Below are 16,246 nucleotides of genomic sequence, written 5' to 3'. Positions count from 1 at the left end.
CTGCGGAACCGTAGCTCCCAGGTTCTTATGTTATTTTTTTGCTGACCATATATCATAGGGACCCAAGATCCACGGTTCCACAGCTATTACAGTATTAGTGTTGAATTACCTGCGGAACCGTGACTCTTGGGTCCTTATGTTATTTTTTGAGTATTTGCAGACCATATGGTCCGCAAATAGTCAAAAAATAACATAGAGACTTTGGAGCTACGGTTCAGCAGCTAATTCAACACTAATACTTTCACTCATCTGGTGCAAAATGATATTCAAGAAATTGGTATTTCTTTATTTTATTCTTTATCTCAACCATATTTGGTTTTGTTTCATTTAATTTACATTTATATACATATATAATTAAGTCTTTCCACTTTTCTGTGGAAAGACTTATTGTTTTTCTTCTGATTATTATTATTTTTTTTTTCCGCCAAATTTTGTTCTTGCGATAAATGTTTGTTTCACAATATGTCGCTTAGATATTTCTTATATGGTATCCTATAGTTTATGCGCTTTTAAATTTCACCCTGCTAAGGCGAACCATTTTCTTTGTAAGAGTTATCTCCCTATTCACTGTTTACCATCTGTGTGCATCTCCTTCGTAACAAAAACAGATAGCGACATAATTCTTTTTACAATTTGTTCGTGACATCCTCAAGAATTTTTGGCTAATTTGGATCGAAGCGATTCGATGACATTTTATAGGAGTTATCTACCTTTACAAAATATATTTGTCGGTATGTTTTTTTAACTCATTAACCGTTAACCGTATAAGCCTGGGATATTATTATTTGAGGCCCCTAGGTACTAAATTAGAAAATGAGGTCAAGGTCAAAGGTCAAGGTCAAGTTCTCAAGTTTGACTTTTGCTTGTTCTTGCATTTTTTCCGACACCTTAAAAGATACATATAAAAGAACAAGTGCAAAATGTCTGCATTATTGTAATGAAGATATGCTGCATTTGGTCTGATATAATCTAATGGCATCTTATAGGAGTTAGTGCCCCTGAAATGTCTTAATATAAGGTTATTTGATTATAACTTCAACTATTAACATTATAAAGCCATTTGACTTTGTACAAAATGTTAGGTGCCAAATGACCTTGAAAAATGGCTACCGGAAGTGATCCTGAGAAAACCGGAAGTAGATTTTTTTGCAATTTTTTCATATAAAAGTACTCAGAATCCATATAATTTGTCAAATAGTTAAATAAATTCATTACTGAAGATTAAAAATGACTTCCAACAAACCGGAAGTGGCCAATTATCTCCCATTCTACATACAAAAGTAGATAAAAACTATATATTTTTGGAATCAGTGTGAAAGAAGCTATCAGATGAGACCGGAAGTGACATTCATTTCACCGGAAGTAGCATATTATCTCACTTATATCACTCATTAATATAATTAAACCATTATTTATCGCATCAGTATGAAGAAACTATCTTATCAAAGTTTATTTGATGTGGAAAGACTTTCAATTGTTCTCTGAACAATTGGTTTTTAATTCTTTGTAATTATTATTAGCAGATTCAATAATAAACTTTCATGTTTGCAACCAAGAAACACATTCTCTTTGTTGAGATCAAGTTTACAAAAAAAGTTTCACAATATTAGAAAAAGACTGCCACAATTTTTAATTTATTGGGCATTCAAAAAACAGGATTTCAATGGTTTCTTCTCTAAGTTTACAAAAAGTACATAACTTGTTATCTTTTAATTAGTCACCCTTGGGGGCATTAGTTAAGGCTCTTCAGCTGATTTTTATAATTTGTTTTTATGCTGTGCTGTTACACCACTGACTCAGGTAAGAGGGAAAGTTGAGCGCTTACAAATATGTTTACCTCGCCACATTCTTTATTTTCTTCACCGAATTCAAGAGCCTATAGTTCATATTTGTTTTTCGTAAATTGTTTTGTTACAAATTAGGCTGTTTGTTTTCTTAATTATTTTTTGTATACTATTAATGTCAGGTTCTTTTATAGCCGACTATACCGTATGTATTTTTTCCTCATTATTGTAAGCAGTTTGGTTGCATATAATTGCATATATACACTTTATTTGAATTAGGATGAATACTTGTCTCATTTACAATTATACCACGTCTCCTAATTTTCATATGGATAAGAAATTTTATTCTTCATACACGAGGAAGTTTAATTAACATTAGATGGCTTTTTTATAATCCTTTGGTTTTTTGTTTGTTTCTGCCTTTGGGTCATGAGCGAGCTTTATGGTTTATAACTTTGAAGAAACATGTGTTATTTACAGGAAATCCTCCTATAATGTTTTCAAACTATATCATATCATTTTGTTGATCCACTAAACCGAATATAGTTGTAATGATGAAAAGCATGGCTGATTTCCCCAAATAATACAGTAGGGAAAAGAATATTTTTTTTTCGCCACTGATGAGTCTCATGAAGACGTAATGTGCAATTGAACTACCAAATTATAAACATTGTAACTGTTTTCTCAATGCTGTTTACTTTATACTCATGATTTAAAGGAGCAATGGTGTATAATTCATTAAGACAAGACACCACTAAAAAAGTTATAAGATAAATGACGATATCATATGTGGAGCTCTAGAAAGTTATAAGATAAATGACGATATCATATGTGGAGCTCTAGAAAGTAATTAATACATTTGACAGCTACTTCTAAATAAAAGACATCCATGCCAAACAGTTTGGAAATGTCTTGGTTAATTAAATGCGTTATAATATTTGCTCTTCAAGAATATCTCCAATATCTTAGATTGATAAATGCTGTTTTAAAAACCCGATTCCCTTTGATAAAAAGAACAATATCAGCTTCTCTGAATACATAGGTAGTTTCTGCTTTATTTGTGACAACCATTTTGCGGCCATCATATGCTAAAAAGCAGTGGGGATATTTGACATTCGATGATGTCATTAATATAGACTGTGCATGCCACAATACCGGACGTGACCGATATTTTGTAATGGCCATTTAAATAATGCTGAATATTACAAAATATGTAAGTTGTCTTCGTCATTAGTTAAGCAATAATAAGTGAGGTCACTTATGTTGAATACTATCAGGTAGGACAGATACTTAACTGCTTTTGGTTATTATGGAATTGAGGTGTGCAGAGGTAAAAATATACTATTGTTATGTGGAAACAGCGACACACGTGTATCTGTCTTGATGGAAGGATAACTTTCTTGTGAGTCAAGCTGTATTACTGCAAAACAGATTAAGATCAATTGAAATGGTCTACCTTCTACCTTGTATATCTTCTATCGTTCAATTGCAGCGTACCCAAAATCAAAACCGCCGAAAACACCCAAGCCTACACAACCACCACCTGAACCTGCATACAAACAAGCTGTTTATCGTCTTAGTATATTTAGTGCCTACTGCATTTGGTGGGACAGAACAGCAGATCAATGGTCCAACGAAGGTTGTGAGGTTAGTTTACAAACATGGATACCTGATAAATCTTAATAAGATTAATATTAGGAGCTAAGAATACATGGTTGATAGGGGTATAGGTCACTGAACTCCACTACGATAAAAGTCAAACGGCATTTAGAGGTTCACAAATGGTTGATAGAAAATAGGAATAAACGCATCATGAAAATCTTGTCAGAAGAATTCTTATACCTATGAAGTCGATTTAATAAACAACCAAAACAAAAGTACAAGTAAGTCGATAATGTTATTTATCGTATCGAAGAATGAAAACAATTAATGATATCACACAAAAAACAAACTTCATCTGCTGAGATACTACATTCCCATAATTTAATATCTGCGACTTTGCTTCAAGGTAAATTCCACACAGTAACGTTATAAAGAGTATATGAAGATGTCATCTTGTTAAATGCTCGAAAACGCAAATTACTTACATGATGGCTGCTAGTTGTTATCTACAACATAACATAAGACGTACATACAAGACTACATGTAAACGACGAAACAATACAGTCAGTGACACATGCGCACAAATGTATACACTATACAAATAATCACAGACATTCACATATAACAAGATAATAGAAAAATGTCAAATACTTTCTAATTATCATGAACGTTCTCATTTGAATTGTTTAATACGAAAAAAAAAACCGTTATAACGCCTGAAAATTAGTTGGAAACCAGGCGTTACAAGATTTGATGGTAAAGGAGTATATATAAAACGTAAATTCATTTTAGTAAAATGAAATAAGCTAGGCTTAACTTTGTTACTGGTAGAAAGCAGTTTTGAGGGCGCAAATATTGACATCAAAAAAGCTTTATAACAAAGGATTAGTGTGTGTTTTTCAAAAGTTGCGGCTTCGATATTTTGTGGCCAGAATTGGTCAGATGTTTATAGCGTCATAAATATTCATGCGATGCTTGCTTGTTGTGTGCCTTGAACAATTTAAAATTTGAGAAATAACAAGTCACATTCATGTTGACGAATCAAACTAAAGGATTGAAAGAAAAAAGTCAATTTCAGTGGAACAAAATACACATAAATCAGATGTATTTGCCTGCTAAATGTTTGAGTAGATAAGCTTAGCTTATTTGTACAATTGCCTACATAACATTAACAGAATGAAATCTTTCAAACGTGTCATAATTGTCACTTGTTTTTTCTTTCTGCTTTTCTATTCATTTGATCTAATAAAGGACTATTTGCAAAATGCAAAGCCAAATTTCTCATCGTTCTTTTTTTTCAAATTTTTTTTTTATTATAGATTTTACGCTCTATATTGCTTACTCTTGCAAATCTATCAAATGATTTTAAAAACTCATCATTCTTTTTATGTTTTAGGTCGGGCCACTGTCAACACCAGATCGCATCCATTGTTTATCTAGCCATTTGACATCGTTTGCTGCTGGTTTCGCTGTACCTATGAATACTATAGATCTCAACGATTCAGCTTTCACAAAATTAGACGAGAATCCTATTATATTTTGTACTATGGTGTCTTTGATGTGTCTTTATGTGCTTATGTGTATTTGGGCAAGGAAAAGAGATTTAATGGACAAAATCATGGTAAGATTAAAAACGTTTCTTCAATTTTATGGCTGATTAAGTTTTAAATTGCCTTGTAATTTTTCCCTTTTTTCTATTTTGAGTTATAAACAACATTTTCTTGGTTCTTCTGTCAGTTTGAGTTGTAAACAATATTTCTTCATTCTTTCGTATGTTGTAAGTTGATTAAAATGCTTTTTTTCGTGTTTTTGTCTCGTTTAATTGAAACTTTTACTGCCTACTGGTTTGAGTAATGATTCGTATATCATGATCTTTCAATTTGCCGTAGGTTTTGATGTGAATTGATATCGTGAAAAGTATTTGTCGAATGAATTTCATAATTTTGGGTTCCTGAATGCTTTTGAACTTCAACTTTAGTTTGTCCTTTTTAATTTTTTTTTATTCTAGCTTCACCAATAAGTCTTTTGTAGACGAAACGTGCACCACATTGTAATCCACGTATCTATGTTTAGTATACCTGCAGTATATTTCATATCATATCTATACCTTGATTGGCGTGATAAGTTAAATCACAAAAATACTTATCTCCGGGGAAAATTCAAAACGGGAAGTCTCTCACCAAATGTCAAAATCGAAAAACATCGAACGAATAGGTAACAACTGTTATATATTTCCATATTCAATGTCACAATGGCATCACATGTCTTAAGAAAATTGAGAATGGAAATGGGGAATGTGTCAAAGCGACAACAACCCGACCTTAGAGCAGACAACAGCCACAGGCCACCAATGGGTCTTCAATGTAGCGAGAAACTCCCGCACCCACAGGCGTCCCTCAGCTGGTTCAGTGATAATGGACGTCATACTAAACTCCGAATGAAGAATGTGTGAGATGAGTCCAATAATCGGAGGAGTAAATAGTTTAAGTATAAAGATTTGAAAATATGAAAAAATGTATAAAACTTTTCCTTAAAGTCATATTATTGTTGAATTATATGTTAAGTATGCCCCAGGTCTTGAAAAAAACCATGTAATTTCTTAATTATTATTTATAACTGTTGCTGTAAATGTCCTTTGGTTTTGTGAGTCTTTGTTTACTCCTTGGTTTTGATTGTTATTGTCTTTCTAAAAGGTTTACATGAACGTTATAGAAATATACGTCACAAAAAAAAAGTAAATATATAAAACCCCGAAATTATACCAGATACATAAGTGTCAACAAAAGCCCTTTACCAATATCAATATACGATTTTTTTACTAGGCTGGATCGTCACCTCTACCAGATAATGATCCTAGAGATAAATATCTATATGAAATTCAGGTCTTCACAGGATCCAGAAAAGGAGCAGGTAATGGCTCAAGAATTTAGATAAATCCACAATAAAATGTTTATTTAAACCTATTCTTTGGGTTTAAGTATTATGTTACAATCCAAACAAAAGCTTCAGCAAATCTTAAAGCCAACACTTAACTATTGAACATATGCACAAATTAAAAAAATAATGTTCAACAATATTTATTATCAAGATGAATGCATTCGCAGAACTGAAGGAAAAAAAACGTAGATAGAAAATATTACTTTACGATATTAAACGTATATACAGTAACAAAGCTGTCAAATATTTGTACATTTTTAATTTTACAGGGACTACAGCCAAAGTTTCCTTTATACTTACTGGAGAAAAAGAAGAAACTTCTCCACGGTTTCTTGCTGATGAAAAAAGGCCTGTATTACAAGCATCCAACATTGATGGGTTTGTAATGGCAGTTCCTAAGTCACTTGGTAAACTAACGCATCTGAGGTACATGGATAACAAGGCAGTTTATATAGGCATTTGAAAAAGGAATGTTCATTTATACCACTGTTATTGAGACTAAATAAAGGGCATAATAAATTATAAATAATGATAAACCATCATGCATTAAACACAAAGTAACTTGGAACTACCTCGGAAATGTATTTTTCTGATTTTTCATGCATGTTAACTGGTTTTAGACTCTTGGGCACACATATATCAAATTATCGTGTCTTTGTTCACATATGTTCTGCAAATAAGTTGTTATCTAAATTTTAATAACTTTATTATTTAAAAATACTGTATGAGCCTGACAATTATAAAATCGTGATCAACGGTTATTTTGTTGCAAACTGTACCTATATTTACTTGAAGAGAGACGAAAGATACCAAAAGGGACACACAAACCCATAAGTCTACTAACAACACGCTGTCTATAAAAAAAGACAATCAACAGTCTACAAAAAAAGCAACATAGAAAGCAAGTCCGAGCAACACGAACCCCGCCAAAAACTAGGGTTGGTCACATGTGTTCCGGAAGGGAGCTTCAAATTTCACACCCGTCGTGTTACTCCTATAAAATATGTTGACAATTTATATCACATGATTAGACATCACGTACTAGATTGAAGTCTTTCTTAGACATTTGTATCAAACTCTGCCGGATTTTGTGTTCACACATGGACAGACTTTCACTGCTTTCTATTTCTTCAGAATTTGGCATGACAACATGGGCAGTAATCCACCGTGGTACTTTAGTAGAATGCAGATAGAAGACCTCCAAACTGGGGATAAATATTTCTTTGTGTGCGAAAATTGGTTATCACTTGACGACGATGATGGCCTAGTATGTTTGTAGAAAAATATTTGATTCTTTACATTTTAATGATGACTAACAAAGGGCACTTCAAATATGGATAAATCTTCCGTCATTTAAAGCCATTTATGTGAATAGCAAATACTATTTTTAGTTATTTTGTGAAGTTGTTACTGCAAGGAAGAATTTTGTTATGGTCCAGTTTCACTTTAACATTTTGAATGATACTGTTTTCCATTGTAATAACTCATCATTAAAACCAGGCCTTTTTCGAGGCAGATTAAATTAAAGTAATGTTGCTTGTCTGTGCTTATAATTTATAGTCTTATATATAGCATGATTTGATTTATTGAATGAAATATTATTCAAACCAATACTTATTTTATTACTTGTCATGCTAGACACGCATTATTTCGTCTTATTAAAGGATTAAATAAACTACGACTCGACCAATATCTTCCAGGTGAAGAAAAACCTTAGATTTTGATATACTTTAGAGTTCTATCTGAATTTGCTTGTACCAAGTCAGGAACATGACATATGTTTTTAGTTGATTCCGTTGGTTGGTAAAGTCAAACGTTTAAATTTTTGTCTGTTTTATGAACTTCCTTTTTTTGATTTTACATTTGAGTTCGGTGTATTTTGTTATACTTTTTCACGAAAAATATTAACCATAGTTTTGTCTTCACTGTAGATTGTAGATATTTAATGAGAGATTTAAATTTTTTTGTATATTTATTACTAGTCAGGTCATTTTCAAACACTCATAAAATACAAATAATCATTTGTTTAATCTTAAATTTTAAGTCAACGAAATTATTCTTTCATTGAATGAGCTAAACTTAGTACTAGTAATGCAGACGAATATTAGTCTTACAGAAGAATGATACAATGATTAAACAAATTATGTAAAAGTAATAAGTGTCAATTGTATATTTTTAGATTGACAGAATGATACCTGTTGCTGGTCGTGCAGAACTAACCAGTTTTAACTATCTTTTCTGGACAAAAACAAAATACAGCTTAGCTGATGGTCATCTATGGTTTTCTATCTTCAAACGTCCTGCTAAAAGTAATTTCACTCGCATTCAGCGATTAACATGCTGCTTGTCACTACTGTTCGCCACCATGGTTACAAGTATTGCATTCTACAAGTCTGATGAAGGGTCAAATCCAAAGGAGTATGGAGTAGGTCCAATTGTGGTGACCCCAACAGGATTATATATCGGATTAGTCAGTGGCCTAATGTCACTGCCAATCAATCTTTTGATTGTTGCATTATTTCGATATTCAAAACCATATCCTAAGAAGATTGAAGAAACACTTGCATACCGATTTTATAGCAAGTTTTTATGTTTTGCCTGTGTCAAAAAGAAAGTTCATGGTATGGATGAAAAACAGAAGGAAGAAGTAAAAAATAATATGGTTGAGAATGCAAAGAAAGAAAGAACAAGAGAAAAATCAGATCTTGATCCTGATGCTGTCAAAGTAGAATTGGAAAATGAGCTTGAAATGTTAGAGAGAGGCGAATCTTTTGAGGATAAAGACGATACTCACCAGAACGACAATGATAGAAGTGTTCATCCTCCTCCAAATAAAGATATGAAAAAACCATCAGCAGAGCTCAATCCTATTCCTAGGGCACTTACATTTAAAAAAGATGACAAAACGAAAAAGCCCTTTAAACTACCTTATTGGGGAATTTATATCGGTTATGTGATATCATTTTGTACTGTAGCTGTTGCATTCTGGGCAACAGTGGAATTTGGTGGCGTATTTGGACCAAAGAAATCGTTAGAATGGCTGGTGTCCTTCTTTATATCCTGTTTTGAGTCCATTTTCTTTTCACAGCCATTAAAGGTATGTTTACAAAATGTGAAACCCGGTTTTAATTATATAATTTGAATCTTTAAAACATAACTAATAAAATAAAACTTGTATTAAAAAACACTTTTTACTTTTAAAATTATTGAATTATTTTTATGTTGATTTATTAGCAGTACGTGCAATAGATTACTGATTCATGTATAATAATTTATAAATAATAAACTACATTTCAGGTGATCATCATTGCCGTCATCTATGCAGTTTTTATTAAGAAACCTGAGGCCAACGATGACGATAACGATAAACAGCTGGAACCTGGAGAGGAATGGCTGCATTCACATATGACTGAGGAAGACTTGAAAAATCCCGATAAAAGAAAGGAATTAGAAAAGATGAAAACATCAGCACCTCTCCCTCCAGAGTTGGATTTCCTGAAAACGGCACGGGAGGAAAGGTCAGTATAAGAACAATAGTGTTGTTTAAGAGTCATTAATATGTCATTATTGCTCATTATAACTCATTTGAGCTTAATATAACAAAAAATGACGAACTCCAATAAAAATTCAAATCGGAAGGTCCATTATCATGACAAAATCAAAACACATCAAACGAATGACAAATAATATACAAAGCTCATTGTAACAAACATGAGTGTTAAATCGGTTTTCTGTTGAGAAAAAAACTATCCAAAGAGATGATATAAACAATATTGTTTTTCACTTAATTGACATTAAGATACTCATCACTAAGATAATTCGCCGTTTTACTACTTGCTATTGAAATGTCTTCTATGTGAAGCATCGTAATAAAAAGCAAGTTATTAATGAATAATTTTTCTCGTTTCCTGTATCTTGTTTTATGAGTAATAAAGGGCCTTGAGTCGATTTCACAAAAAAACTTACGACTAAGATTGGTCTAAAATCATGAGCAAATCAGTATACTTACGATTAATCTTAGTCGTAAGTTTTTTTTGTGAAATCGACCCCTGGTCTCTCCTAGTTCGTAAAGGGAGACTAGCTGCCAGAAAGCAAGCGAGAGAATTAGATATACACTAGATATTTAAATATGGAGATTTAGTACATTTTCTTATGTAGATCAGTACATAGATTTCTGGTATTTGGCATATATATGAATATTTTTTTCAGGAAGTGAAATATTATGAAATCAGTCCTGATGTCTCGCATGAACTATTTTTTCCTTTGTTTTTACCAATATTATACTTCACAGTTGAAGAACAAATATCATGATGGTAGGAAAAAACATTAAAATAATGTCCTATAATTGTCAAGGACTTCACATGAAGGAAAAACGGGGAGATATTTTTGATTACCTTAATTCAAAAGATTTAAATAAATATTGTCTCCAGGATACACACTTTATAGAACAAGATGAAGTTTTGATAAAAAAAAACCAATGGAAAGGCCATTGTGTTTTCAATTCATTTGCTTCAAACAAACGAGGAGTTGCTATACTGTTTAAAAATAATTTTGACTATAAAATACACAAAGTTAAAAAAGATGGAGATGGCAATCTGGTGGGATTGGATCTTAATATTGAAGACAAGAGATTTACTCTGATAAATGTTTATGGGCCAAATATAGATATTCCCTGCTTCTATGACAAATTAACAGAAATTTTAGATTTCTTTGGAAATCAGCTCTGTATTATTTGTGGGGATTTTAATCTTGTTCCAAATTTCAACCTTGGTACCCATAACTATATAAATATAAACAATCCAAGATCTAGAGAGAAAATTTTAGAAATTAAAGAATATAACAATCTGGTTGACCCATTCAGAGAAATATACCCTGATGTTAAAAGGTTTACATGGAGAAGGAAAAACCCTTTTAAACAATCTAGATTAGATTTCTTTTTGATTTCTGAAAGCCTTCTAGATGACATTTGTGAAGTAAACATTGGTAACAGCTACAGGTCAGATCATTCACCAGTAAAAATAAATGAATTTATAAAAGGCAGATGCCTCTGGAAATTTAATAACTCTCACCTTCATGATCCTGAATATGTAAAACTAATAAAACAACAAAATACTAACACAGTTGAACAATATAAAATCCCAGTGCATAGAGGGGAACTGTAGACTTATATACGATATTTTACAATTTACAGAAGAAAATGATATCCCTGGTATATTATTACTCATTGATTTTGAGAAGGCCTTTGACTCTATATCATGGGTCTTTCTTTTTGAAACACTGAAGTATTTTAATTTTGGAGACTCTATTATAAACTGGATAAAAACATTTTATAACGATATTACATCTACTGTCACCCAGAACTGCTGTCTGTCTGACTTTTTCCGTGTGGAGAGAGGCTGTATGTAGACGGGGTGATCCTTAGTAAGAAACAGTGATGAGATCAAGGGTATTACGATAGACGATTCAGAGTATATCTTGTCTCAAAATGCAGACGACACATCACTTATTTTAGATGGGTCGCCTTCCTCGCTGGATGCATCTCTCCGTATATTACAATTCTATGCTGAGATATAAGGACTGAAAATTAACTTAGACAAAACAAACGTTATATGGATAGGTAGTCAAAAATATGTGTAAAGTGGGGACTGAAATGGGGTTTCAGTACCTTTAAATTATTGGGTATCACTTTCTGTGTTGATTAAGATAGAATGTTAAATCTAAATTATGCTCCTCGAAAACAAGAAATAGAAAAAATATTACAAAAATGGTCAAAACAGTCACTTACCCCGTTTGGTAAAATTACAATTATAAAGTCATTAATTATATCAAAATTTCATCATCTGTTCCTGTCCATCCCAGGTCCAGATGATAATATGATAAGTCAACTTAATAGTAAAATTTATTCATTCATTTGGGATGATAAGCCTGACAAAATAAAGCAAGATCTTCTATGTCAGGAATACTTCCGAGGGGCCTAAAAATGATTAATTTGAGAAATTTTATACAAGGGTTAAAACTTACTTGGGTTAGAAGATTATTTAAGTCAAAATCGAAATGGATTCAATTATTTACATCCACCCAAAATATAAATTTTACAGAGTTGGCTTATTTTGGAATTATTAAAAAATCAAAAAACAGATTTTGGGATGAAGTTTTTCATGCCTGGAAAACTATGTCAAAACTCAGACATCCATTTTATTTTAAGGAAGTCATTTCTACATCTATATGACATAACGAACATATTAAAATTGATAATGTTAGCGTTTACTAAAAAAATTGGGCACATCGTGGGGTATGGAGTGTAAATGACCTGTTAGATGAACATGGAGATATATTAACGTATGAAAATTTTGAAATTATGTATAATTTCAAACCCATGTTTCTTCAGTTTTATGGACTTACACTAGCACTAAAAAAGTGGCTACAAGACATTGGAATCAACTCTGAAAGAGAAAAAAAATCAGGCTATTATACCTTTTAACATTAATATTTTCTTCAAGTCCGAAAAAGGCTCGAAGGACATGTATACTATTTTAAATCAAGGAATTTTACCTACAAATTTTGTAGCAGAAAAAAAATGGGAAGGTATTCTTAACAAAGTTATAGAAAATTGGAAAAAAATACACTTGTATGTTACCAAGGTTTCAAAAAACACTAGGTTATGTTGGTTTCAATATAGAATTATTCATTATATTTTAGGGACAAATGCTTTACTATTTAAAATGAAGCTTGTTAATTGTAATTTGTGTACATTTTGCAAGGAAGAGCCTGAGACTATAGAACATTTACTTTGGGGTTGACATTTTGTAGCCGACATTTGGCACAATCTAAATTCATGGATTTTCGATAAGGTTCTTATCGAAATGCCACTTAATTTGAAAATTGTCATTTTTGGCCTCTATGAAAATTATAAACTGAATTTTATTAAGAATAAAGTTATCTTACTGACAAAGTACTTTTTTTTACAGATGTAAGATGCAAGATATAAAACCTAATATAAAAGGTCTTCAAAATTACTTGAAAGAAAACTTGATTTTAGAGAAACATATTTCTTCCAAATACTTAAGTGTGGAAGAACACAACTTGTACTCGAACCCCTGGTCTAAGGTTATTGATTAAATTGATACATGTATGTATATGAGCATTTGAAATTATTTGTACACTGTTATACCATACCATATGTATGCTCATATATTTCTTGCACTACTATTACTATATGAATAAAAATGTTATTACTATATTTAATCTATAGATTTCTAAGTGTTAGTTCATAGAACGCTTATTATGCTTATTTATTTCATTTGCTTGCTTATTGTGCCACAAGATAATTATATGTTGATACTTTTAAATTCATGAAGAAAACAATAAATTATAAAAAGAAAAAAAAAACACTAGATATTTTCCATGCTTTAGTTAAATAATTTATCCATGTTTTGATTTTGTCTATTTATTTAGAGCTCATGAGATGGCAATGTATTCCTTGCTGAAGGAGATAGCTATCTGTGTGTTTTTCCTGTATTTTGTGTTGATGATAGCCTATTCCAACCGAGATCCTTGGTCATATAATCAGTATAGTACTTACAACAATATGTTTAATCTAGGATCATTTTCTCCGTCTTATACCGTTCAGTTCGATCAGGTAAACGCAAGAAAAATATTTTAAATTAAAAATCTATATATATTATTCATGTGTGCTTTATCAGATGCAATTGGTGTACACAGTCAAATGCTATGAAATTTTGCATGTGTTTTACTTGTTTATTTGGATCCTATCTCTGCATCTACTGCAAACATTACTCTTGCTCGTGATAAGCCTTACATTATTTCTCCATACTAAAACATGTTTAAACATGTTTAAACATGTTTAAAGTTTGATTTATTTAGCACGCCGTATCTAATAACATTAACGGTACCAATTTTCCTGCACCAGATTATACATGTCTCTTCAGTGATGCTCGTGGCCAAAATATGTAAAAATCCAAAGCTTATATAAAAGATGAAGAACTATAATCCAAAAGTTCCAAAAAGTATAGCCAAATCCGCGAAAGGAATCAGAGCTTTGCATGAGGGAGATTCCTTAATTTATAATATTTTTTAACATTTTATAACAGCAAATTTAATAACACAAAAAATCCGTATTTTCATGCCAGTACCGAAGTACTGGCTACTGGGCTGGTGATACCCGCAGGGACTAACAGTCCACCAGCAGAGGCATCGACCCAGTGGTAGTAATAACATAAACGGTACCAATTTTCCTGCACCAGATGCGCATTTCGACAATACATGTCTCTTCAGTGATGCCAATATGAATAAAGCTTAAACTCAAATTAAATTAGATTAGAATTGTTTTATTTTTATTTTCTTTTAATAAATATATATAAAATATAAATTCCTAAAGCAAATGGATTCGAAATTATCTCTTGATTTATTAATATGATCTCTCAAACCCAACAAAATAAAATTTTAGAAGAAGTTGTCATTTTGAAACGCATTTTTTTCACTTTTCGTGGTTTCGTCTTTATGTGAAGGACATGAATTTTCAATTATTTGTAGACAAAATACTGAATACTTTAAAAGAACTTCAATACTTAAAACAATGTCCTTATACTACTATTAGTAATATATATAAGTCTATTTTCAGGTAAACTCTATTCCGCAGTTTTGGAATTGGACACAAAATGCCTTACTGAATAGTCTGTATTATACAGACTGGTATAACGGTGATGTGTTTACAGATAGCTCAAGTCTAATACAAGATAAACAAACTCTACTGGTAGGAAGTGCTAGACTACGCCAACTTAGAACTATTCCTTGTAAGTATTATTCGAAATCAACGGTTCATAGAATTGTTTGAATTATTGTATTACTATTTCGTTTTAATAGCAATACACAATGACAGCTAAACTATTTTTAAGTTTGAGTCTTTGTTAAATATTTGTTAAAAGCACAATACAATATGAATATTAACAGATAAGCTGGTATGGTTGTGTCATATATATATGCTTTTTTTAAAAATATATTTTTCACTTTTTTGGTCTTTTGGAAAATGTTGTTTGTGCTGTTTTTAGACCCTTCTACAACGAAATTTGTTTGACATGCACACGTATAAAAACCATATAAACGAGTCTAAATTGAAAACCACGTTCAAACCTAGGATTGCGTTGGATAAAAACCGCAATTTTTATACGTGTGCATGTAAAACAAATTTAGTTGTAGAAGGGTCTAAAAACAGCACAAACAACATTTTTCAAAAGACCAAAAAAGTGAAAAAGTATATTTAAACAAAACGCATTTGACTAACAGGTCGAACAACTGATGTTCTTTAACCCCGTTGACAGCCATTGGCGATTGCCAAATAAAATTGATCACAAGATGTAGCAAAATGGATCTTGATATAAATTTAATACTAAGCAGAAAAACAATTTAACTTGTGGCCACGATGTTATGCCACAAACATACGGTGTCAATATTTTTTAGTACACCAGATCCGGATTTCGACAATAAATGTCTCTTCAGTGATGTTAGGGATCGAAACGGTATTTGGAAGGCCATAAAAAAAGTACCCTCATTTTTAGAAAAAGTACCCTCATTTTTAGATACGACTCTTGAGTTTTAAGAGTCAATATAGGATGAACGGATCATATAAACATGAGGAAAAATATGATACAAGCCCAAACGAAATAATATAAACGAGTCTAAATTGAAAACTACGTGCAAACCTATGATTGCGTTGGATAAAAACCGCAAATTTTATACGTGTGCATGTCAAACAAATTTCGTTGTAGAAGGGTCTAAAAACAGCACAAACAACATTTTTCAAAAGACCAAAAAAGTGAAAAAGTATATTTAAACAAAACGCATTTGACTAACAGGTCGTCTATATAGGAAGATGTGGTATGAGTGCCAATAAGACAACTTTCCAT

At 31.7% G+C, this 16,246-nt stretch overlaps 1 protein-coding gene across 1 annotated transcript in view; it reads left to right on the top strand.

Annotated features, from left to right (window-relative positions):
• The window catches only part of LOC143046867 (uncharacterized), a 61,039-nt gene that overhangs the window by 34,173 nt on the left and 10,620 nt on the right, over positions 1 to 16,246 (top strand). Inside the window, exons 20-28 of the mRNA XM_076219927.1 lie at positions 3,277 to 3,431; positions 4,783 to 5,007; positions 6,209 to 6,296; positions 6,593 to 6,749; positions 7,458 to 7,590; positions 8,503 to 9,420; positions 9,621 to 9,841; positions 13,779 to 13,962; positions 14,965 to 15,136. Coding sequence (XP_076076042.1) covers positions 3,277 to 3,431; positions 4,783 to 5,007; positions 6,209 to 6,296; positions 6,593 to 6,749; positions 7,458 to 7,590; positions 8,503 to 9,420; positions 9,621 to 9,841; positions 13,779 to 13,962; positions 14,965 to 15,136 — 2,253 coding nt within the window. The remainder of the gene's footprint in view (positions 1 to 3,276; positions 3,432 to 4,782; positions 5,008 to 6,208; positions 6,297 to 6,592; positions 6,750 to 7,457; positions 7,591 to 8,502; positions 9,421 to 9,620; positions 9,842 to 13,778; positions 13,963 to 14,964; positions 15,137 to 16,246) is intronic.

Source organism: Mytilus galloprovincialis, chromosome 9 (assembly GCF_965363235.1).
Source record: "Mytilus galloprovincialis chromosome 9, xbMytGall1.hap1.1, whole genome shotgun sequence".
NCBI lineage: Eukaryota > Metazoa > Mollusca > Bivalvia > Mytilida > Mytilidae > Mytilus > Mytilus galloprovincialis.
The sequence above is the reverse complement of the archived record's forward strand: the minus strand, read 5'-3'. Positions and strand labels throughout refer to the sequence as shown.